Genomic DNA, 23,948 nt, shown 5'->3' with positions numbered 1-23,948 from the left:
TGGTTTTCCTCATAACTCTAACAACTTATTCTTAAATTCTTTTGTGTATTCTTTCTTATCAGTTTATCCCTTGTTGGTTTTTCTAAGAGGTTGGAGAGAGAGTGTATGTGTGTGTGTGTGTGTGTGTGTGTGTGTGTGTGTGTGTGTTCGCATGTACGTGTGTGTTTTATCGTAGATTCTGAACTTTGTCCCATATTAGATGTATAGCCAACAATTTATTAGATAAATCTATGGTACTTGGACGAACCCAGGCTCCTCAGGTCTTTACACATTTGTCTCCCTTTTCACTGGAATGCTTTTCCTCTCTCCATCTTTCTTTTGCTCTCCCCTTTCTCCTTCCTCACTGTCTTTTATTCACTCTTCAAGGTTTTGCTCCAGTGTCACCTCCTCTGGAAAGCCTTCTCTCTCTCTCTCTTTTTTTTTTTTTTTTTTTTGCAATGGAGTCTTGCTCTGTTGCCCAGGCTGGCATGCAGTGGCGTGATCTTGGTGCGCTGCAATCTCTGCCTTAAGGGTTCAAGCAATTCTCCTGCCTCAGTCTCCCAAGTAGCTGGGACTACAGATGCCAGCTACCACACCCGGCTAATTTTTGTATTTTTAGTAGAGACGGGGTTTCACCATGTTGGCCAGGCTGATCTCTACCTGACCTCAGGTGGTCCACCCACCTCAGCCTCCCAAAGTGCTGGGATTTCCACCTCCTGGGTTCAAGTGATTCTCATGCCTCAGCCTTCAAAGTAGCTGGGATTACAGGCACCCGCCACCATGCCTGGCTAATTTTTGTATTTTTAGTAGAGGTGGGTTTTCAGCATGTTGGCCAGGCTGATCTCGAACGCCTGACCTCAGGTGATCCTGCCTCAGCCTCCCAAATTGCTGGGATTACAGATGTGAGCCACCACACCTGGCCTGGAAAGCCTTCTCTCACTGTCCCTCACAACAGTTTGGGTCAGAAGGTTTTCCTGTATACTCCCGTTTCCCTTTATCATTAGCCCTTAATATGGAGTGTCCTAACACTGTGTTTACAGAGAGTTTACTTCCCTACTAGATTGTCTAGATGTTAGGATTGGTTTTTTTTTTAATTTTTTTTTTTTTGTAAATGGAGTCTCGCTCTGTCACCCAGGCTCGAGGTCAGTGATGCAATCGTGGCTCACTGCAGCCTCCACCTCCAAGGTTCAAGTGATTCTCCTGCCTCAGCCTCCCAAGTAGCTGGGATTGCAGTCGTGCACCACTACGCCCAGCTAATTTTTGTATTTTTAGTAGAGACAAGGTTTCACTATGTTGACCAGGCTGGTCTCAAACTCCTGACCTTGGGTGACCCACCACCTCAGCCTCTCAAAGTGCTGGCATTACAAGTGTGAGCCACCATGCCCGGCCCAGTTTTTACGAATTTCTACTTTTTGAAAATGCTCTCCTAAAATACATTTTTAAAGGAATATAAGAAGAAAATAAACACAAATTTTACTTTTTACTGGTTTAGTGCCATATTTTCATTGCTATTTTGAAAATAGTATTACATGAAATTATTACCCGTTACACTAACAATTTTTCCCATGCTGGTAGTCATTGGAATTGGCACAATTCTGGAACAACGTCTTCTCTACTAAAAAGATATTTTCATGTATCAAAATTCTTAATTTCTTGGCGTTTAGTCTTTTTAGTCAAAATTCTCAAAATTTTGACTAAATTAGTAGTGATTAGGTCTACTCAGCATACTATGTTGAGTTTTGAAAAGTACTCTCTTTTGTCCGGATATTTTGAAAACTCTTTAAAGAGTCTTGCTATCAGGCCCAGTGCTGTGACTCACGTGCCTGTAATGCCAGCGCTTTGGGAGGCCAAGTTGGGAGGATTGCTTGAGCCCAGGAGTTCAAGACCAGCCTGGGTAACAATATAAGACCTCGTCTCTACAAAAAAATTTAAAAAGTTAGCTGGGTATGGTGGTGCTACTCCATGTAGTCCCAGCTGCTTGGGAGCCTGAGGTGGGAGGATTTCTTGAGCAAAGGAGTTTGAGGTTACAGTGAGCCAAGATTATGCCACTGTATTCTGGCCTGGGTAACAGAGCCAGATCCTGTCTCAAAAAAAAAAAAGTTTTGCTTTCAAACCACTACACATTTAACAGTAAAATCGAGTTTTCATTGCTTTTTTGAAAATTAAAATTTTATATGACAAGAAACTATTATTTTCTATTTTAATAGAGATGACAAATCAAACTAAAGGTAATACAAGGAGAAAATGAAAACCAGAGTACCTAAAATGAAAGATATTTTAACGGCTAGAACTTTAAATATTATATATCATTATACTTTTGCATATTATTTTTTTCCATAAAGAAAAACGCACCTAAATATTTTCAGTTTAAATATCTTTAGGGAATTACCAGGCACGGTGGCTCACACCTACAATCCCAGCACTTTGGGAGGCCAAGGCAGGCAGCTCACCTGAGGTCAGGAGTTAAGAGACCAGCCTGGCCAACATGGTGAAACGGCGTCACTACTAAAAAAAATACAAAAATTAGCTGGGCCCACGTGGTGGCACATGCCTGTAATCTCAGCTACTTGGGAGGCTGAGGCAGGAGAATCGCTTGAACCTGGGAGGTAGAGGTTGTAGTGACCTGAGATCGCACCATTGCACCCCAGCCTGGGCAACAAGAGCAAAACTCCATCTCAAAAGTAAATAAATAAATAAATATCTTTAGGGAACAAAAGGTCATAGTTTTCCTTATTAAATTGTTCTACCACCTATCTATATTTGTTTAAATTTATTTCCTAAAATTTAATAAAAGCCATTAAATAGGAAGATTAGAGATGGAATCTTCCTATGTTGCCCAGACTGGAGTGCAGTGGCTTTTCACAGGTACAATCATAGTGTGTTACAGCCTCCAACTCCTGGGCTCAAGGGATCCTTCTGCTCTAGACTGCTGAGTAGCTGAGATTACAGGCATGGGCCGCTTCACCTGGCTTAGCCTACCATATATGAAAAAAAGTAATCTGGCTGGGTGCGGTGGCTCATGCCACTAATCCCAATATTTTGGGAGGCCAAGGTGGGAGAATTCCTCCCTCCCGCAGCAGGAGGATTGCTTTGCAAGTTGGAGGCGGGAAGTTCAAGACCAGCCTGGGCAACATAGGGAGACCCTGTCTCTACAAAAATAAAAAAAATAGCTGGGCATGGTGGTGCGTATCTGTAGTCCTAGCTACTCAAGAGGCTGAGGCAGGAGGATCATTGGGCCTCAAAGGTCGAGGCTGCACTGAGCCGTGATCGCACCACTGCACTCCAGCCTGGGTGACAGAGTGAGAGACCCTGTCTCAAAAAAATAAATAAAAATAAAAATAAACAATAGTGTCTTTTCTAAGCTAACATTTTCTATTTTTCTGAAAGTATTTTATTTTCTGAGTTGTAGTCATTTGGTTCTCACCTCAAGTTCATCATTATATGTAAACCCTTTTAAAGTCGTAGAATACTGAGTGGTCTATATAGAATGGAAGAATTTATAACAGGTTTATTGAGATAATTGTCTATCATCTTTTGTGTTTTTATTATCTTCTTTATGCATTTGACTCGTGCCTAGTTTTTTTAAAAAAAATGATTTACAGCGCTAATGGCTGTTTAATGTATAGGGTAGCATAAGTCTAAAGAATTCTATTTACAAGAATTAAGGAATAGCTTGTATTATTTTTCATGATGTTATTGCTGTATGCATATATAGTGTGTGTGATTATCTTCTTACCAAGGTTTATATGAACCAAAAATTTCCAGTCATTCTTAAAAATGAGCCTCCCAAGCATTTTTCCCTTGTGTACAGTCTATTGTTAGCACATTTAATTGTATTGTCAGAAGTTTGAATCCCTTACTGTAAGTAAGAGTGTTATAAAACTTATACGTTAGATTTTTATTTTTTAATAGGAAATTTTACATGGTATGACAAATGTATTTAGTTTTAAACTTTTCTTGGATAACAATTCTTAAAGCACTGTACCTTTTTCTGCAGATTGATCCGACAGCTGATACCAGTTTTTTGGGCTGGGTTATTGCTTCATATAGTCTTGGCCAAATGGTAGCTTCACCTGTATTTGGTTTATGGTCTAATTATAGACCAAGAAAAGAGCCTCTTATTGTCTCCATCTTGATTTCCGTGGCAGCCAACTGCCTCTATGCATATCTCCACATCCCAGCTTCTCATAATAAATACTACATGCTGGTTGCTCGTGGATTGTTGGGAATTGGAGCAGGTAAGTTTGTATGTATATGTTTGGTTGTGTCAAATTCACATTCATTCTGACATTTATGGCTCACTTTCACCTGGTCTCATCCCCTTTTAAACTCATATTTCACAGTTCAACATACATGTCTCTCATTGTAAACAAATATTTTTCCTATCATTTTGCCTTTGCTCACGATGTTCTCATTACCTATAGTTTCTCTTCTGTTCCCATCATTCTTCATTCTTCAAGATTCAGTTTAAACCAGGTGTGGTGGCACGTGCCTATAATACCAACTACTCAGGAGACTGAGGTAGCAGAATCTCTTGAGCCCAGGAGTTTGAGGCCAGCCTGAGAAACATAAGGAGACCTCCATCTAAAAAAAAAAAAAAAACCCCAAAACAAAAATAGATCCAATTCAAGCTCCACATTTTCCACAAAGCCCTCTTGGGCTACCCTGCCCCTTAAGAGATTTTTTTCTTCTCTGACATGTCTCTAGCCCTTGCTTATAGTATTGTACTGTTTCTATCCTTTCTCACTAACCAGATAATAAATTTTTTTTTTTTTTTTTTTTTTGAAACAGAGTCTCACTCTGTCGCCCAGACTGGAATGCAGTGGCGCAGTCTCGGCTCACTGCATCCTCTACCTGCCTGGGTTCAAGCAATTCTCCTGCCTCAGCCTTCTGAGTAGCTGGGATTACAGGCGCCTGCCACTGCCCCTGGCTAATTTTTGTATTTTTAGTAGAGACGCGGTTTCACCATCTTGGCCAGGCTGGTCTTGAACTCCTGACCTCATGATCCACTCGCCTCGGCCTCCCAAAGTGCTGGGATTACAGGCATGAGCCACCACTCCCAACCTAAACTTTTTGCAATTAGAAAGAATTTATGATACTTTAAAAACATCCTATGCCCCCTAACAGAGTCTCTTGAATGTAATGTACTCAATGAAAATTTTCAGTAAAATTGTTAATGCATTTTTTTCTGTTTCTTATATTACGTGTCTATGCATACAGAGTTTGTAATACTATAATACTTTTCTTTTAAAAACAGTTGTAGTAATCAATGGTATGCCATTCACTCAGTGCTTTTTTTAGTATTAAGTAAGTTTGATATTCTCTTTTTTTTTTTTTGAGATGAAGTCTCACTTTGTTGCCCAGGCTGCAGTGCAGTGGCGTGATCTTGGCTCATTGCAACCTCAGCCTCCTGGGTTCAAGCAGTTCTTCTGCCTCAGCCTCCTGAGTAGTTGGGACTACAGGTGGATAATTTTTGAATTTTTAGTAGAGACGGGGTTTCACCATGTTGGCCAGGCTGGTCTTGAACTCCTGACCTCAAAATGATCCACCTACCTCGACCTCTGAAAGTGCTGGGATTACAGATGTGAGCCACTGTGCCCGGCTTGGTTTTCTTATGATACCATTTTTTCACTCATTGATATCTTTAACTGTTTTCATATTACCAAAACTAGTATGGTCCATTAATTGATGCATTTGCTTAATAAAAATACCTTACATGCTTTGTGTGATCATAAAGAGGAAGCAGTGACTGTACTGTTGACCAAGATTTCGTCTTCTGTATAAAGTCAAATTTGATTGAATTTTATAAACTGAATGATACTTTCTTTTACTTTGGATTATTGTGTCTTGTTTTTAAGGAAATGTAGCAGTTGTTAGATCATATACTGCTGGTGCTACTTCCCTTCAGGAAAGAACAAGTTCCATGGCAAACATAAGCATGTGTCAAGCATTAGGTTTTATTCTAGGTCCAGGTAGGTGTTCTTCACGTGTCATTACTTGAATTTGAATTGGGAAAACTTTTGAGGCTTAAATATTCAGTGTAACCCAAGTATAAAAACTCATAGCTGAAGGGAAAGGGAGGAAAGCTAATTTTTTTTTTAATCCAGCAATGAGGCTAGACTCATTTTATCTTGATGCCAATCCACTAAATTAAGTGCTATTAGTCCCCTTTTATAGTTGAGAGTGCCAGTGCATAGAGAATCTAAGTAAATTGTCCAAAGTCATCCTTTTGCTGAGTGTTAAAAAAATTAGTGAGGCCAGGCGCAGTGGTCCACACCTGTAATCTCAGCACTTTGAGGGGCTGTGGCAGGCAGATCACCTGAGGTCAGGAGTTTGAGACCAGCCTGGCCAACATGGTGAAACCCCATCTTTACCAAAAATACAAAAATTAGCCAGGTGTGGTGGCGGGCACCTGTAATCCCAGCTACTTGGGAGGCTGAGGCAGGGGAATTGCTTGAACTCGGAGGCAGAGGTTGCAGTGACCTGAGATCACATCATTGCACTCCAGCTTGGGCGACAAGCGCGAGACTCTGTCTCAAAAAAAATTAATGAGATTTAATATTTCCTCAAGGCAAATTAATTTTCTGCTGAGTAAAGAATCAGTCATTTTCATGCCTAGAATAATATTGAAAAACCATATAATTGGTCCATATTTTGAATATTGAAGTTATGAATATTATCAGTTTGAATCCAACTCAGCTTACTTCATCATTAACACCCCATCTCCCACCCCCAGTTTCCATTATGTTCCTCTATTTAGCCAAAAAGAAAAGGTTAAAAGAAGGGAATCTAATTCACTGTTCACCAAAATCTACTATTTCAGTTTCGTACCCTGAAACAAATACAAGCACAAATGTAGAATAATTGAACTTGAATACTATATTGTAAAGTACATGAGGACATGGTTTGAGTCTTTATTTACCAGTCTACTCTCAGTATCTAGCATAATACCTGGTATAGACTTACATTCTTAGTAAATGTTTTTTACCACCTTAAAAGCATTTTAAAGATTATGTCATTTAAAAATTTTGCATTATAGATGAGTAAATGTAAGCCTGAAGAGCTTCGATGACTTTTCCAATAATCAACCCTCAACAAGCACTAACATTTATTGTGTGCTTACTGTATGCTAGTCACTGTTCTAAGTACAGTAGGTGCAATATTTTAGTCCTCACCCTAGAGTTATATGTGAATTACTATAGAGCCACATATAGAATATAAATCAGAAGAGCAAACCAGTACTCTTCCAATTGAGTTTTTGCCACAAATCCAAATTAGATTTTGCCACTTCATATTTCTTTAGAGTGCTTTATCCAGCAGTCAAAAACACTTCTAACTAATGTTTAAAGTCACTAAAAAAACTTCAAATACTAAGGTGGATTATGTATGCTTTTGGATGAAATAGTTTTGTTTTTTTTTTTCATTTTACCTGTATATGATACTATGGTCAAATGACAATAAATATATATATATACACACCTATCTATCTATCTGTGTATCTATACCATATACAGAATAATATTTAAGATATCTGGTCTAAAATATGATATTTTCATTCATATAATGAAGCTGATTAAACCTTTATAATTAATTCTTGGAAGAAATTGTATAATTTAAATTGCCTATGGAGATGTTTTGTAAAAACTGAGAAGTTATGTAAGATACAATTCCTTGTGAATGCATGTAAATCAATGTTTCACAAACTTTTTTTCATTATTGTCTCCCTAAGGAGCCTTTTTCGATATTTTTTTCCTACTCTCTTTACCCTGTAAAATTTTAGTGCCACAGATGTGTCATATATCTTTTATGTACCATAGGTATATCTGTACATACCTGCTTTATACATAAAAAGAGGAAATTTTTTGACCCCCCATCAAGAACCAATTGCATCTGTTGAGAATGCATGATATAGAAGGATGATTCCATAACATTGTTCCCAATTCTGTTGTAAATGTCTTTTTCATTTTTTTATCCTATGCTTCTCATATAATAATTCATCTGTGAAAATTTTATCTTAATAAGTTTTTCAGACTTGTTTTGCATTCATTGGAGAAAAAGGTGTGACATGGGATGTGATTAAACTGCAGATAAACATGTATACAACACCAGTTTTGCTTAGCGCCTTCCTGGGAATTTTAAATATTATTCTGATCCTTGCTATACTAAGGTAATTAGATAGAAATGATAAAACTATTTTTGTAGATTGTGAAATTTAATAAGCTTTGTAATTGTTGGAAGATAATTATCCTTATGAAGTGTATTTGGTTTTTTATGTCTATAGTTTGTTTATATTTTTTGGTCAGGTAGTACTAAAGCATGTAATACTGGCAACCAAAAGATAACCTGATAAATGAGAACAGAAAAGGAAGATCTTTGAAGATTCAAGGTTTTTTTTTGTTTTTTGGTTTTTTTTTTGAGACAAGATCTTACTCTGTTGCTCAGACTGGAGGGCAGTGGCACTATCTCGGCTCAATGCAACCTCCATCTCCCGGATTCAAGGATTCTCATACCTCAGCTTCTCGAATAGCTGGGGCTACAGGTGCGCGCCACCACATCCAGCTAATGTTTGTTTCACCATGTTGGCCAGGCTGATCTCGAACTCCTGACCTCAAAGTGATCTGCCCACCTCAGCCTCCCAAAGTGCTGGGATTACAGGCATGAGCCATGTGAGGCTGTGCCTGGCCTCAAGGTTTGGTCTTGATTTACTAACTACATGTTTCTAAGTAGGGGAAAGGCATGGAAGTAACATTTTAAATAGATTAATGGATTTGTATCAGTCTTAAATATAAAAGTTGCTAGTAATGTATATCTCTTTTATATATTTGAAAAATTTTTTTAAAGTTGTTTTGTTTATTGTTTTTAGAGTGCTTTATTCAATAGTCTAAAAACATTTATTACTAATGTTTATAATCACTGTAAAACTTCAAATACTAAAGTAGATTATGTATGCTTTAGGATGAGTTGGATTTTTTTCATTTTACCTGTCTATGATAATTTGATAAGAATTGTAACTTCTGTCTTAAGTTTATTGGTTATATCTCATTGGTGACAGTTTTATTACTGAAAAACCAATAAAAGAAACTACATTAGAATGTGAAAAAAATACAATGCCAATAATAAATTTAAACAACTTCTCTATTAAGCATTTTATAGGTACAATATTTGTGTTTTTCTTTTTAAGAGAACATCGTGTGGATGACTCAGGAAGACAGTGTAAAAGTATTAATTTTGAAGAAGGTACTTTTAACCCATTTGGCTGAATTATTATAACATTATCAAAGTGTTTCTAATGATTCTGTTTGTTTGGTATTTACTTCGATTTTGCTTCTGAGGACAACACAGTGGGTGATTGGGGAAGATCTTCAAAGCTGAAAGTGACCTAAATTTATTTATTTATTTATTTATTTTTATTTTTAATTTATTTTATTATTATACTTTAAGTTTTAGGGTACATGTGCACAATGTGCAGGTTAGTTACATATGTATACATGTGCCATGCTGGTGTGCTGCACCCATTAACTCGTCATTTTTATTTATTTATTTTGAGACAGAGCCTTGCTCTGTCACCCAGGCTGGAGTGCAGTGGCGTGATCTCTGCTCACTGCAAGGTCCGCCTCTGGGGTTCATGCCATCCTCCTGCCTCAGCCTCCCGAGTAGCTGGGACTACAGGCGCGCGCCGCCATGCCTGGCTACTTTTTTGTATTTTTAGTAGAGACGGGGTTTCACCATGTTAGCCAGGATGGTCTCGATCTCCTGACCTTGTGATCCACCCGTCTTGGCCTCCCAAAGTGCTGGGATTACAGGCGTGAGCAAATTGATTTTTTTTGAAGAGGCATACCCGTATCAGTTATTTGGTGGTCATGAATGACAAGGTTACAAACATTGTAAAAAATCGCTTTGTCTTATTTTCAGAGAGCCAGTATCCTAAAGCCTTTGAGATATTTGCAATGATTTCCATATCTTTACTATCAAATAAATATGTCTTTCTATTTAAAGCAGTTCTTTATTATCTTAAGTATGAGAACAGATACGGTTTTGCCTTTTTATTTTTGTTGTTTTGGTATACTTTACAAATATACTTTTCATCTTTTAGATCTTCTCTGATTCATATAAGTCAGAGAACCCAGTAAGTAGCTATATTTTACCCAAAAAAACCTGTTATTTAGGTACTAATTATATCCTCCTTGGGGAAAGAATGCAAGGACTGATCCTGGCCCTCAATAGTTCATAAAGTTGTGGAAAAGACATAGTATTATTTTACTATTTTACCAGGTACTTTCATAGCTCTTTTATTTAATTTTCACAAAAGAAATAGTGGAAGATAAATATAGTAGAGCAGAGTGGTGAGGAGCTACAGTAAGTTTTTGAACTAGGAGAAGTTTGACATTGATGCCATGCAGAGGCTAATCCAGATTGGTTATAGCTCACTGGTAATATCTCATTGGTAACAATTTCATTACTGAAAAGTCAGTAAAAGAAACTATCAGAATGTGAAAAAAATACAATGCCAGTAACAAATTTAAACAATTTCTCTATTAAGCTTTTCATAGGTACAATATTTGTGTTTTTCTTTTTAAGAGAACATTGTGTGGATGACTCAGGAAGACAGTATAAAAGTATTTTGACTAGGCCTGAAGTAGGGCAGTGACTGAGAATGGAGAAGGGATAAGTAGGAGTTGTTGAAGGAGGAATCAAGATAGAGATTTGTATAGAGAATATTAAGGATTAGAGAGAGCCAACATTTCTGCCAGGTTTTGATTCTAGATCACCTGGAAGAATGAGAGAGAACAAGAATTTAGGAAGGGAGGTTGGATGAAAAGAGAAGATGATTTCAATTTGGATCAAGCTGAATATGCTGTTACTCTAGAACAACTAAAAATTCCCACAGGCATTTGTAATTTTGATAGTAGAAATAAAAGCTAGAGATAAAAATTTATGAGTCACCCAGTGAAAAACACTATGGCAGCGAAGAGGGAGTGAGAGAAAGGATGGCATGATGATTCAAGTGTGGCAAAAGATTGTTGAATCTGAAGAATGAATATGTGAGAATATGTTTGAAAACTTTCAAAATAAAAAATAAAGAATGAGAGGTGAAGTGCTAGCAGTGCGTATAAACTCCTTTTTTCAAAGGTAAAAAATAGGATGCTAACTTCAAGGAGCTATCAGGTAAAGCGAAGGAGGAAGTTAAGAGGGTGAGTTAGAGGTATCACAAAGGGAAGATATGTAAAAGTCAGTATTTCAGAACTTGGAGGGGATAATGATATACATCAGTGCTTCATTTACTTTAATGTGCTTAGAAATCACCTGGGAACCTTGTTAAGATGCAAATTCTGATTCATTAGGCTTAGGGTGATAATAGGGTTGCCTATAAAACACAGGATATTGCTTCTCAGAATAGGGGAGTTAATAAAGAAATATAGAAATATATAACATATATATAATAAATAAAACACAGAATGCCCAATTAAATTTGAATAATGTTTTAATATAAATATGTCCCACCCAGTTAAATTTGGATTTCAATAAACAACAAATAACGTTGTTTTTTTTTTCTTTAATAGAGACAGGATCTTGCCATGTTGTCCAGGCTGGCCTTAAACTCCTGGACTCAAGTGATCTGCCTGCCTGGGCCTCCCAAAGTGCTAGGATTACAGGTGTGAGCCACTGCACCTGGAAACAAATAAGTTTTAGTATTAATGCAATCCAGCTGGGCTCAGTGGCGCATGCCTGTAATCCCAGCACTTTGGGAGGCCAAAGCAGGTGGATCACCTGAGGTCAGGAGTTCAAGACCAGCCTGGCCAACATGGTGAAACCCTGTCTCTACTAAAAATATAAATATTAGCTGGGTGTGGTGGCAGGCGCCTGTAATCCCAGCTACTCAGGAGGCTGAGGCAGGAGACTCGCTTGAACCTGGGAGGCAGAAGTTGCAGTGAGCCGATATCACGCCATGTACTCCAGCCTGGGCGACAGAGTGAGGCTCTGTCTCAAAAAAAGTATAAATACAATCCAAATACTTCATGGAACATTCTTATACTTAACTTTCAAATATGGCACAGAACATATTTATATTAACACTTATTGTTTATCTGAAGTTTAAATTTAACTGGGTCTCCTGTATATTTACTAAATCTGGCAACCCTAGTGAGATGCTGAGCATCTGCATTTATAACAAACTACCATGTGATGTGATGCTTCTGTTCTACAAATCACACTTTGTGCAGCAAAGATTGAGAGCTATGCTGCCCAATATAGTAGCCATTAGCCACATGTGGCTATTTAAATAAAGTAAATTTAAGAAATTATTCTCTATCATACTAGCCACATTTCAAGTGCTCAATAATGGGTATATGTGGCTAGTGGCCACTGTATTAGCACAGATAAAGAACATTTCCATCATGTCACAGTTCTATTGGGCAGCACTGTTCTAAAGTACAAATGGGAATGAGTTTAGAGGAAATGTAGTGTTTTCTTTTATGAGATTACTAGTTACTTCAAAATAATTTTTAGAAAATAAAATTTTTAAATTTCAATAAATGTTTGCATAAAATATGTCTGGTAAAAACTTCCATAATTGTTTTAATTTAAAGATATTCAAGTTTAAACAGGTTATTATGAAACAGGATTATAATTTCTAATTGCATAGAATTTGAATCCATATACTAATGTAGTCTTTTAAAAAATTTATAATTAGGATATCTAGTCAATCCCCATAGTCTAGGATGCGACATTTCTGAGATACCCCACTGAAGCCAGCACTGAGTAGAGGCTATAGGAAACTCACCACATATTATGAAGCAAACTCCAGTCTGACTTGGGGCAATATTGATATTGACTTGAAGGAGTAAAGACTGACTTCTAGGTGGTGATTAAGAATTAGAGAGGTCTATCCAAAATAGTACAAGAGCCACAACCATCAGGGCCTATCCCTGGCAAAGGTTCTCGACAAAGGTGGCCAGTTCTCTTTGTGTGATTACAAAGGAAGGTCATAAGGCTATGTTGAGCGTCCAAGGTGCTTAATTCCCTTTAAGTATAGCAGACTATTTCCAAATCTACTTATTGTTGGAGGAGGAACTCCTTCTCAAGAATCCTGAGATAGAAAAGCAGGCATTATGAAAAAAATCATAGAAACTTACTGCATCTTAGGAAAGCCCCCCCACACCAGCAACAACTGACACTACACACAATTTAAGATAGCATAAATAAACATGTTTTTGTAATTTTTTATGTATTAATACCTGGCTTAGGCTGGGCGTGGTGGCTCATGCCTGTAATCCCAGCACTTTGGGAGGCTGAGGCGGGCGGAACATGAGGTCAAGAGATTGAGACTATCCTGGCCAACAGGGTGAAACCCCATCTCTACTAAAAATACAGAAATAGCTGTAGTCCCAGCTACCCGGGAGACTGAGACAGGAGAATCGCTTGAACCCGGGAGTTGGGGGTTACATTGAGCAGAGATCGGGTCTCTGCACTCCAGCCTGGCAACAGATTAAGACTCCATACCCCCCTGCCAAAAAAAGAATACCTGGCTTATTTTGGTATTTATTTGTGTAAAAAAACTATTTTATTCTGAATAAGTGGATAAATTACAAAACAGTGTGATGAATATGTATGAGTAGATTAATATGTCTACATGATTCTCAGTTACATCAAGAATAGCTTAATGTGTATTAAGGCGTTGTTCAAGATGAGAAGTCAGTACACTTACTTTGTCTTCCTTATTTATAAAACCACCATGAAATTCTTATTATTTCTTTGCAGAAATATAAATGATAGGGGTTTTTAAAATGGTAATGATAACATAAGGATCTTTACGAATACTAATTTCTTGTTATTTATTTATTTATTTATTTTTCGAGACAGAGTCTCTGTCACCCAGGCTGGAGTGCAGTGGCTCAATCTTGGCTCACTGCAACCTCAGTCTCCTGGTTCAAGCAATTCTCGTGCCTCAGCCTTTCAAGTGGCTGAGATTACAGGTGTGCGGCACCACGCCCGGCTAATTTTTTTTTGTATTTTTAGTAGAGGTGGGGTTTTGCCATGTTGGTCAGGCTGGTCTCAAACCTCTGACCTCAGGTGATCCACCTGCATTGGCCTCCCATAGTGCTGGGATTACAGGTATGAGCCACCACTCCTGGCCATGAATACTAATTTCATGTAACACTGAAATTCAAAATATGTATCCATTGAAGTAAATCATAGAACTGGGAACTGATTTAATAAACCACTGGAGTTCTTCATGAAATTCTTGTAAGTCTAAGATTTAAGTAAGGTGGAAAAAATCTGCAGTTGAAATTTAAAGCAAATATATTTAGTCTGAGATCACTATGTTACAGAGTTCTATAAATTACATTCCTGTTTTTGGATTGAGATATACCAAGTACAAAATACATCTGAGTATTTCTTAAGATAACAGGATTGAAGTATATCTCTGGGGAAGAAAATTCACCTTGCTTTTAAATGCCATTTAAAAATTATTTCTGTCATATAAATTATCTTATTGTCGGCCATGCACAGTGGCTCACACGTGTAATCCCAACACTTTGGGAGGCCAAGGTGGGCGGACTGGTTGAGCTCAGGAGTTCAAGCCCAGGCTGGGTAGCATGGTGAAACCTCATCTCTACAAAAAATATAAAAATTAGCTGGGCGTGGTAGTACATGCCTGTAGCCCCAGCTTCTTGGGAGGCTGAGGTAGGAGGATCACCTGAGCCTGGGGAGGTCAAGGCTGCAGTGAGCTGTGATCATGACACTGCACTCTAGTCTGGGTGACAAAGTGAGACCCTGTCTCAAAAAATAAAAATAAACAAATAAATTATCTTATTATTAAACTACTTTGAAGCCTAAAAATTTTTTTAAATGTTTATTTATAAATTTTGCTACAATGTAATTTCTACATTACTTTAATGTCATAAGAAAAATTAGATGTATAGTTAATGTAATTTTTCTCCTATTTCCCTACAGCAAGTACAGATGAAGCTCAGGTTCCCCAAGGAAATATTGACCAGGTTGCTGTTGTGGCCATCAATGTTCTGTTTTTTGTGGCTCTATTTATCTTTGCCCTTTTTGAAACGTAAGTTTTATTCCATCTTCATCTAAATCAGATTATGTTTTAATCTTTATTTCTTAATGCAGTGTTAATTAGGCATATAGATGTTATTGAAAATCTTATGTAAGGCAAATTTTTCTTACCATGATGTAAAAAATGTATATACATTTTGTTGCTTTTAACTTGAATGTAGTTAATTATTTGTCCATAATCTTACTACCTTATCTTATTTTCTTATAAAAGAATCTGTTTCACTACTCTTTCCCTCTTTCATCTGAGTTTTATGATAAATACAGTTATAAAACTTTAATGCCATGATTTAATTATCCTTAAGCTCTATAATTTCCTACATATATGTATATATATGTATGATTCAGTCTGGTAATTTTAACTCAATACCTGACCTTGAAGAAAAACCTAGTATATTACAAAATCTCTGCCTTGTGCAGGCTTTATTGACCTGTATCATATGGCTCTTTTATTTTTAAAATAACTTTCCATGAAATTATAAAAATAGTACATTCAAATCCCAAATATTACAACTGTATTTCTATATCCACCCCTTTCTGTGAAAGTAACCACTGCTAATACTTTAGTTTGTATTTTTTCAAACATTTTTCCTATGTATGTATAAGAGTGTATGTATATACATGTATCTATTAAACTTGCATAGATTATGTGATATTATCATTTGACAACTTGGTTTATTTACTCGTTAATACATTGTGTCATTTTTATGTTAGTACTTTTAGGTTTGCTTTGTGTTTTTATTTTCAAAATTATTGAGATATATGAAAGTTCCAGCTCACCTGATATTTTAGGGGCAATTTTTTATTGTGCGAAAATATACATAACATAAAATTTATCGTGTTAAATTTTTTTGTTTTGTTTTGAGACAGGGTCTCACTCTGTCACCCAGGCTGGAGTGCAGTGGTGCGATCATGGCTCACTGCAGCCTTGACCTCCTGGGCTCAGGTGACCTTCCAGCCTCAGCCCCCTAAGTAGCTGGGACCACAGGCATGCGCCACCATGCTCAGCTAATTTGTTTATATTTTTTGTAGAGACAGGATTTCCCCATGTTGCCCAGGCTGATCTCGAACTCCTGGGCTCAAGTGATTTGCTCACCTTGGCCTCCCAAAGTGCTGGGATTACAGACGTGAGCCTTCGCGCCTGGCACTATCATGTTAGCTCTTTTTAAGGTATGCAGTTCAGTAGCATTAAGTGCATTCACAATGTTGTGCAACCATGACTACTAGCTATTTCCAGAATGTTTTCATCATCCTAAACAGAAGCTCCATACCCATTAAACAGTAACATACCAATTAAACAATGTTAAATAAATTTCAGACTGGGTGCGGTGGCTCACGCCTGTAATTGCAGCACTTTGGGAGGCTGAGGCAGGTATGTCACTTGAGGTCAGGAGTTCAAGACCAGCCTGGCCATATGGTGAAACCCTGTCTGTACTAAAAATACAAAAATTAGCTGGGTATGGTGGTGGGCGCATGTAGTCCCAGCTACTCAGGAAGCTGAGGCAGGAGAACTGCTTGAACCCAGGAGATGGAGGTTGCAGTGAGCCGAGATCGTGCCACTGCACTCCAGCCCAGGTGACAGAGTGAGACTTTGGCATCTCAAAAATAATAATAATAAACAATAAATATAAATTGCATTTTGTAGTCAGTTAATAGAGATCGAATGTAGGGAGAGAAACTTGGCAAGGAAGGATATAGTCATGTAAAGGAAGAGACATTGAGAGGTAAAGAGAAAAATATATACATTCAAAAATCCAGTATATTCTGATAACTTAACATAACATTATTGCATTGAAAGAGACCAATTTAATTAAAAATATAACCATGATTATTTAGTAATGTTAGAATGATAGGCATTATGATTGGTGTGGTTTGTTTCCTTTTCCTTTGTTTCAGACTTTCTGTAATATGGCTGTATATTAGTTATATAATTAAAATAAACATTAGGAAGTAAAATATGAGTAGGCAGACTTAGTAACTTAGGTATGTAACAACAAATGCTTAAAATGTGTTCAAAATTTTGCTTAGGTCTGTTGTCATTGCTAAAAGGCATGCACATTCTTGAATGTGTAGCTGTCATTATTAAAACTTACACTTCACTCTAAGTATAACAGTTACTGTGATTTAAATAAAATAAGAATTTTTTTTTTTTTCTTAGCATCATTACTCCATTAACAATGGATATGTATGCCTGGACTCAAGAACAAGCTGTGTTATATAATGGCATAATACTTGCTGCTCTTGGGGTTGAAGCAGTTGTTATTTTCTTAGGAGTTAAGTTACTTTCCAAAAAGTAAGTTAAGTGTTTTTGGTTTTATGTCTATTTTTAAAAAATAAAACAAAAAACAGAGCTAACAAGTCAAAGGGATGTACCAGGAAAATAATTTAAAGCTTTTTTTTTGCATACAAATTTACAATTTATTAAGAGATTATAATATTTCTATACCCTACAGCATTTCTTTGGTAAAACAAAATTTCTCACAAAGTATATAATTGACTCTTATTTATCTTTTGTCTATTATGTTTTCCTGAAAGTATATTTCATAAACCATTGTTCTACTGTATTGTAATATATATTGTGCAACAAAAAAGATTCAGTGGTTAAGTTTGGAAAATCTTGGTTAAGATGACCAAATTTATCCTAGAACTTCTATCCACAGTATATATATTCTATATCATCATCATGGCAAATAAAATTTGTGTCATTTCCCAGACCACACGACAGTTTTTTTTTTTTGAGAGAAGGTCTCGTTTTGTTACCCATACTGGAATGCAGTGGTGCAATCAGGGCTCAGTGCAGCCTAATGGGCTCAAGTGATCCTCTCATCTCAGCCTCCTGAGTAGCTGGACTACAGGCATGACCACCACACCTGGCTAATTTCTTTTATTTTTATTTTTTGTGGAGATAATATCTCACTATGTTGCCCAGGCTAGTCTCGTTCCTGGGCTCAAGCAGTCCTCCAGCCTCAGTCTCCCAAAGTGTTGGGATTACAGGCATGAGCCACTGCGCCCAGCAAAAGTGTTTTTTAATTGATACATGATAGATGTACATATGTTCGGGGTATGTGTGATAATTTGATACATTCATATAATGTATAAAGATCAAATCAAGATAATTGGGATACCATCACTTTAAATATTTACCTTTTCTTTATGCTAGGAACATTTGAATTACTCTTTTCTAGCTTTTGACATGTACACTAAATTATTGCTAACTATAGTCACCCTACTGAGCTATTGAAAACTTATTTCTTCTAACTGTGTATTTGTACCCATTAATCAACTATTGTTTATTGCCTCCTTCCCGCTATTATTCCTGGCCTCTGGTAACTACCAGTCTAATCTCTTTTCTTTCTTTCTTTTCTTCTTTTTTTTTTCTTTTTGTAAAAGATGGTGTCTCACTCTGTTGCCCAGGATGGAGTGGAGTGGAGTGATCATAGCTCATGGCAGCCTCAAACCCCTGGGCTGAAGCAATCCTCCTGTCTCAGCCTTCTGAATAGTTAGGACTACAGGCGTGTGCCATAATGCCTGGCTATTTTTTTTTTTTTTTTTTTTTAACTTTTTGTAGAGACAAGATCTTGCTGTGTTTCCTGGGCTCACCGATCTACTCTATCTTCATGAGATTCTTTTTTTTTTTTTTTTTTTTTTTTTTGGGATGGAGTCTCGCTCTGTTGCCCAGGCTGGAGTGCAGTGGCGTGATCTCAGCTCACTGCAACCCCCACCTCCTGGGTTCCAGCGATTCTCGTGCCTCAGCCTCCCAAGTAGCTGGGACTACAGGCACATGCCATCACACCTGGCTAATTTTTTTTTTTATTTTTAGTAGAGACGGGTTTCACCATGTTAGCCAGGATGGTCTCGATCTCCTGACCTCATGATCCGCCTGCCTCAGCCCCCCGAAGTGCTGGGATTACAGGCGTGAACCACCGCTGCTGACCTGAGATTCACTTTTTTAGCTCCCATATGAGTGAGAACATGTGATAATTTGTCTTTCTGTGCTTGGCTTATTTCACTTAACATAATGATCATGAATTCCATCTATGTTACCCCAAATGATGGGATTTCATGGTTTTAATGGCTGAATAATATTCCCTTGTATATATATATACCACATTTATCCATTCATCCATTGATGGGCACTTAGGTTGGTTTCATATTTTGACTATTGTGAATAGTGTTGAAATGAACATGGGAGTGCAGATGTGTCTTTGATATATTGATTTCATTTCTTTTAGATATATACCTAGTAATGGGATTGCTGGTTCATATGGCAGTTCCATTTTAAGTTTTTTTGAGGAACTTCTGTACTGTTTTCCATAGTGGTTTTACTAATTTACATTCCCACCAACAGTATACAAGGGTTCCTCTTTCTCTACATCCTCGCCAGCATCCATTATTCCCTCTTTTTGATTAAAGCCATTTTAATTGGGTTGAGAGAATACCTAATTGTGGTTTTTTTTCTCTGATGATTAGTGATGTCGAAGATGGTTTATATACCTAGTGGTCTTTTGTATGTCTTCTTTTGAGAATGTCTATTCACTGTTTAAAAGAATCATTTTGAGGGCCCAGTGCAGTGGCTCATGCCTGTAATCCCAGCATTTTGGGAGGCCAAGGCAGCTGGATCATTTGGGGTCAGGAGTTCGAGACCAGTCTGGCCAACATGGTGAAACCCCATTTCTACTAAAAATACAAAAATTTTTCTACTAAAAATACAGGGCATGGTGGCACATTTCTACTAAAATACAAAAATTTTTCTACTAAAAATAGATGGTGTGGTGGCATGTGCCTGTAGTCCCAGCTACTCAGGAGGCTGAGGCAAGAGAATCGCTTCAACCCGGGAGGTGGAGGTGGCAGCAGTGAACTGAGATCACACCACTGCCCTCCAGCCTGGGTGACAGAGTGAGACTTCATCTCAAAATAAATAAATAAATACAAATAAATAAAAGAATAATTTGGCCAGGTATAGTGGTTCACATCTGCAACCCCAGCAATTTAGGAGGCTAAGATGGGAGGATCATTTCAGCCCAGGAGTTAGTTTGAGACCAGCCTGGGCAACATAGTGAGATCTTATCTGACTATGATATAATGAGATCCCTATTTCTTCACAGACACACACACACACACACACACACACACACACACACACACACACACTCTCTCTCTCTCTCTCTCTCTCTCTCTCTCTCTCTCTCTCTCTCTCTCTCAGCTGGGTGTGATGGAGCACGCCTGTAGTCCCAGCTACTTGGGAGGTTGAGGCGAAAGGATTGCTTGAGCCCAGGAGTTTGAGGCTGCAGTGAGCTGTGATTGTACTACACTCTAGTCTGGGTGATAGAGCAAGACCCATCTCTTAAAAAAAGAATCATTTTGTAAAAGTGTAACTGTAAGGAACATATTTTCAGGGAAATGCTTGTGTAAAATAAAGTTTAGTCATATAGTCTATGGTGGAACATTAGTTGATGAATTTAGACAGTTCTATTTAAGTATTCCTCAAATACAGATACTCTTTAACTTGCAATGGGGCTACATCCTGATAAACTGATCATCATAAGTTGAAAATAGTACTAAGTTGAAAATACAGGCTGGGTGCAGTGGCTCACGCCTGCAATCCCAGCACTTTGGGAGGCCGAGGCGGGCAGATCACCTGAGGTCAGAAGTTCGAGACCAGCCTGGCCAACGTGGTGAAACCCTGTCATAGCTAAATATACAAAACTTAGCTGGGTGTGGTGGCCAGTGCCTGTAATCACAGCTGCTCCACAGGTGGAGGCACAAGAATCGCTTGAACCCAGGAGGTGGAGGTTGCAGTGAGCCATTGCATTCCAGCCTCGATGACAAGAGTGAAATTCCATCTCAAAAAAGCGAGAAACAAAAAAAACATTTAATACACCTAACCTACGGAGCATTGTAGCTTAGCTTAGCCTACTTTAAACACGCTCCAACACTCACATTAGTTTTCAGTTTGGCTAAATCATCTAACACAAAGCGTATTTTATAATAAAGTGTTGGATATCTCATGTAATTTGCCAAATACAGTATACTGTAGATTATAGTATTGGATGTTTACCTTTGTGATCATGTGGCTGATTAGGAGCTGTGGCTGTCTGCTGCTGTCCAGCATCATGAAGCAGTATCATACCACAGATCACTAGTCTGGAAAAATACCAAAATTCAAAATTTGAAGTGTGGTTTCTACTGAATGAGTATCACTTTCCTACTGTTGTAAAGCTGAACAATTCTAAGTTGGACACTCATAAGTCAGAGACTGTATGTACTTTAATAAGCTTCTGAAATTAATCAACAAATGTTAAATCAGTGTATCAGGTTCAGTGCTATGGGGGTACTATGAGAATTCTTGTCCTTATGGAGCCAAGTAGAGGGATCAAGATATAAGATAGACATATATTTATATTCAAAGTTAATAGGAAGTACATTACATCTTGCTACAGAAGTAGAGCAGTGCTGCTGATACACATTCTTATAGAATGTCCAATACCATCCCCTCAAAGCACGTGTATTCCAGTAGGGGGAAAGCCAACAAACACAAATGTGAAGTCAGATAGTGGTAAGTACTACAAAGAAGAATAGAAGAGAAAAGAATAAGGAGTGACAAGGGCAGGGCTGGGAAGTGGGGAAATGTTGTATTTGATACACTGCTCAAGGAAGGTATATATGAGGAAGTTACATTTAAGCTGAGACCTTAGTGAAGTCAGCAAAGAGCCATGCAATGGCCTGGAACTCTCTTCCTCGGGAAGGCTGAGCTTTGTGTGTTTAAGGAACAAGCAGAAAGGCTGGTTTGACAAGAACAGAGTGAGGGAAAAGGCAAATGATAAATTAGGTTAGAAAGATGTGAAGCCTGTTGGTATTCTGAGGGCGATGGAAGTCATTGGGTTTTTGTTGGTTGGTTGGTTGTTTAGTTTTTATGCATGTATTTTGGAAGACTTTGGTTTTGTTTTTATGTTTTACTGTTATGCAGAATTTCCAACATATACCAAAGTCTAGAGAGCATCATGTACTGAATCTCCAATATCCATTACCCAGCTTCAACAATTATAAGCACTTAGACAATCCTGTTCCATCTCTACCTCTAGCTATTCCACACTCTCTTTCCCCTGTACCTGGATTATTTTGAAGCTGATCCTAGGCATCATTTCATATCTTCCATAAATATTTCAGTATGTGTCTCTAAAGTTAATGATATTATCTCATCCAAAAAAGTAATTTATTAATATAATCACATATTCAGGTAACATTCAAATTTTCTCCACTGTCTCAAGTGTTTTTTGGCTTTGTTTTGTTGTATTTGTTTTTCAGTATGTTCACTAGACTCAGGCTCTTAAGTTTCTTAAGTCTCTTTTAATCAATAAGTTTCTTCCCCATCTCTGTTTTTTTTCTCTTTTCCTCTTACAAATTGAAGAAACCAGGATTTTTGCACTATAGTTTCCCACATTTTGGATCTTAGTGATTGCATCACTGGTGTTTTGAAGACATTTTCCTTTCTGCTATATTTTTCTTTTTTTTTGTTATACTTTTTTTTTTTGAGATGGAGTTTCGTCTTGTTGCCCAGGCGGGAGTGCAATGGCGCGATCTTGGCTCACCACAACCTCCACCTCCCGGGTTCAAGCCATTCTCCTGCCTCAGCTTCCCGAGTCTGAGTAGCTGGGATTACAGGTGTGTGCCACCCCACCCAGCTAATTTTTGTATTTTTAGTAGAGACAAGGTTTCACCATGTTGGCCTGGATGGTCTTGATCTCCTGACCTCAAATGATCCGTCCTCCTCGGCCTCCCAAAGTACTGGGATTACAGGTGTGAGCCACCACACCCAGCCTTTATTATACTTTGAGTTCTGGAATACATGTGCAGAATGTGCAGGTTTGTTACATAGGTATAAATGTACCATGGTGGTTTGCTGCACCCATCAACCCATCATCTACATTAGGTATTTCTCCTAATGCTATCCCTCCTCTAGCCCCCCACCCCCTCAGTGGGCCCCTGTGTGTGATGTTCCCCTCCCTGTGTCCATGTATTCTCATTGTTCAACTGCCACTTATGAGTGAGAACATGTGGCTTTTGTTTTTCTGTTCCTGTGTTAGTTTGCTGAGAATGATGGTTTCCAGCTTCATCCATGTTCCTGCAAAAGACATGAACTCATCCTTTTTTATGGCTGCATAGTTTTCCATGGTGTATATGTGCTACATTTTCTTTATCCAGTCTGTCATTGATGGGCATTTGGGTTGGTTCCAAGTCTTTACTATTGTGAATAGTGCTGCAATAAACATACATGTGCATGTGTCTTTATAGTAGAATGATTTATAATCCTTTGGGTATATACCCAGTAATGGGATTGCTGGGTCAAATGGTATTTTTGGTTCTAGATCCTTGAGGAATCGCCACACTGTCTTCCACAATGGTTGAACTAATTTACACTCCCACCAACAGTGTAAAGGTGTTCCTATTTCTCCACATCCTCTCCAGCATCTGTTGTTTCCTGACTTTTTAATGATTGCCACTCTAACTGGTGTGAGATGGTATCTCATTGTGATTTTGATATACATTTCTCTAATGACCAGTGATGATGAGCTTTTTTTCATGTTTGTTGGCTGCATAAATGTCTTCTTTTGAGAAGCATCTGTTCATATCCTTTGCCGACTTTTTGATGGGGTTGTTTTTTTCTTGTAAATTTGTTTAAGTTCCTTGTAGATTATGGATATTAGCCCTTTGTCAGATGGATAGATTGCAGAAATTTTCTCCCATTCTGTAGGTTGCTTGTTCACTCTGATGATAGTTTCTTTTGCTGTGCAGAAGCTCTTTAGTTTAATTAGATCCCATTTATCAATTTTGGTTTTTGTTGCCATTGCTTTTGGTGTTTTAGTCATGAAGTCTTTGCCCATGCCTATATCCTGAATGGT

General features: G+C 37.8%; 1 protein-coding gene across 16 annotated transcripts in view; it reads left to right on the top strand.

Annotated features, from left to right (window-relative positions):
* Window positions 1-23,948, top strand: part of MFSD8 (major facilitator superfamily domain containing 8) — a 47,859-nt gene that overhangs the window by 16,598 nt on the left and 7,313 nt on the right. For 13 of the 16 annotated variants that reach the window (XR_008524755.2, XR_008524758.2, XR_008524757.2 and 10 more), the window contains exons 4-9: window positions 3,977-4,217; window positions 5,838-5,951; window positions 8,002-8,146; window positions 9,161-9,216; window positions 14,935-15,043; window positions 17,207-17,341. Coding sequence is in view for 11 of the 16 variants with exons in the window: in XM_054554482.2 (XP_054410457.1) it covers window positions 3,977-4,217; window positions 5,838-5,951; window positions 8,002-8,146; window positions 9,161-9,216; window positions 14,935-15,043; window positions 17,207-17,341 (800 nt within the window). In the remaining 5 variants the exon portion in view is untranslated. The remainder of the gene's footprint in view (window positions 1-3,976; window positions 4,218-5,837; window positions 5,952-8,001; window positions 8,147-9,160; window positions 9,217-14,934; window positions 15,044-17,206; window positions 17,342-23,948) is intronic. The other 3 variants (XM_054554485.2, XM_054554480.2, XM_054554483.2) reach the window with 2 other exon arrangements.

Source organism: Pongo abelii, chromosome 3, assembly GCF_028885655.2.
Source record: "Pongo abelii isolate AG06213 chromosome 3, NHGRI_mPonAbe1-v2.0_pri, whole genome shotgun sequence".
NCBI lineage: Eukaryota > Metazoa > Chordata > Mammalia > Primates > Hominidae > Pongo > Pongo abelii.
The sequence above is the reverse complement of the archived record's forward strand: the minus strand, read 5'-3'. Positions and strand labels throughout refer to the sequence as shown.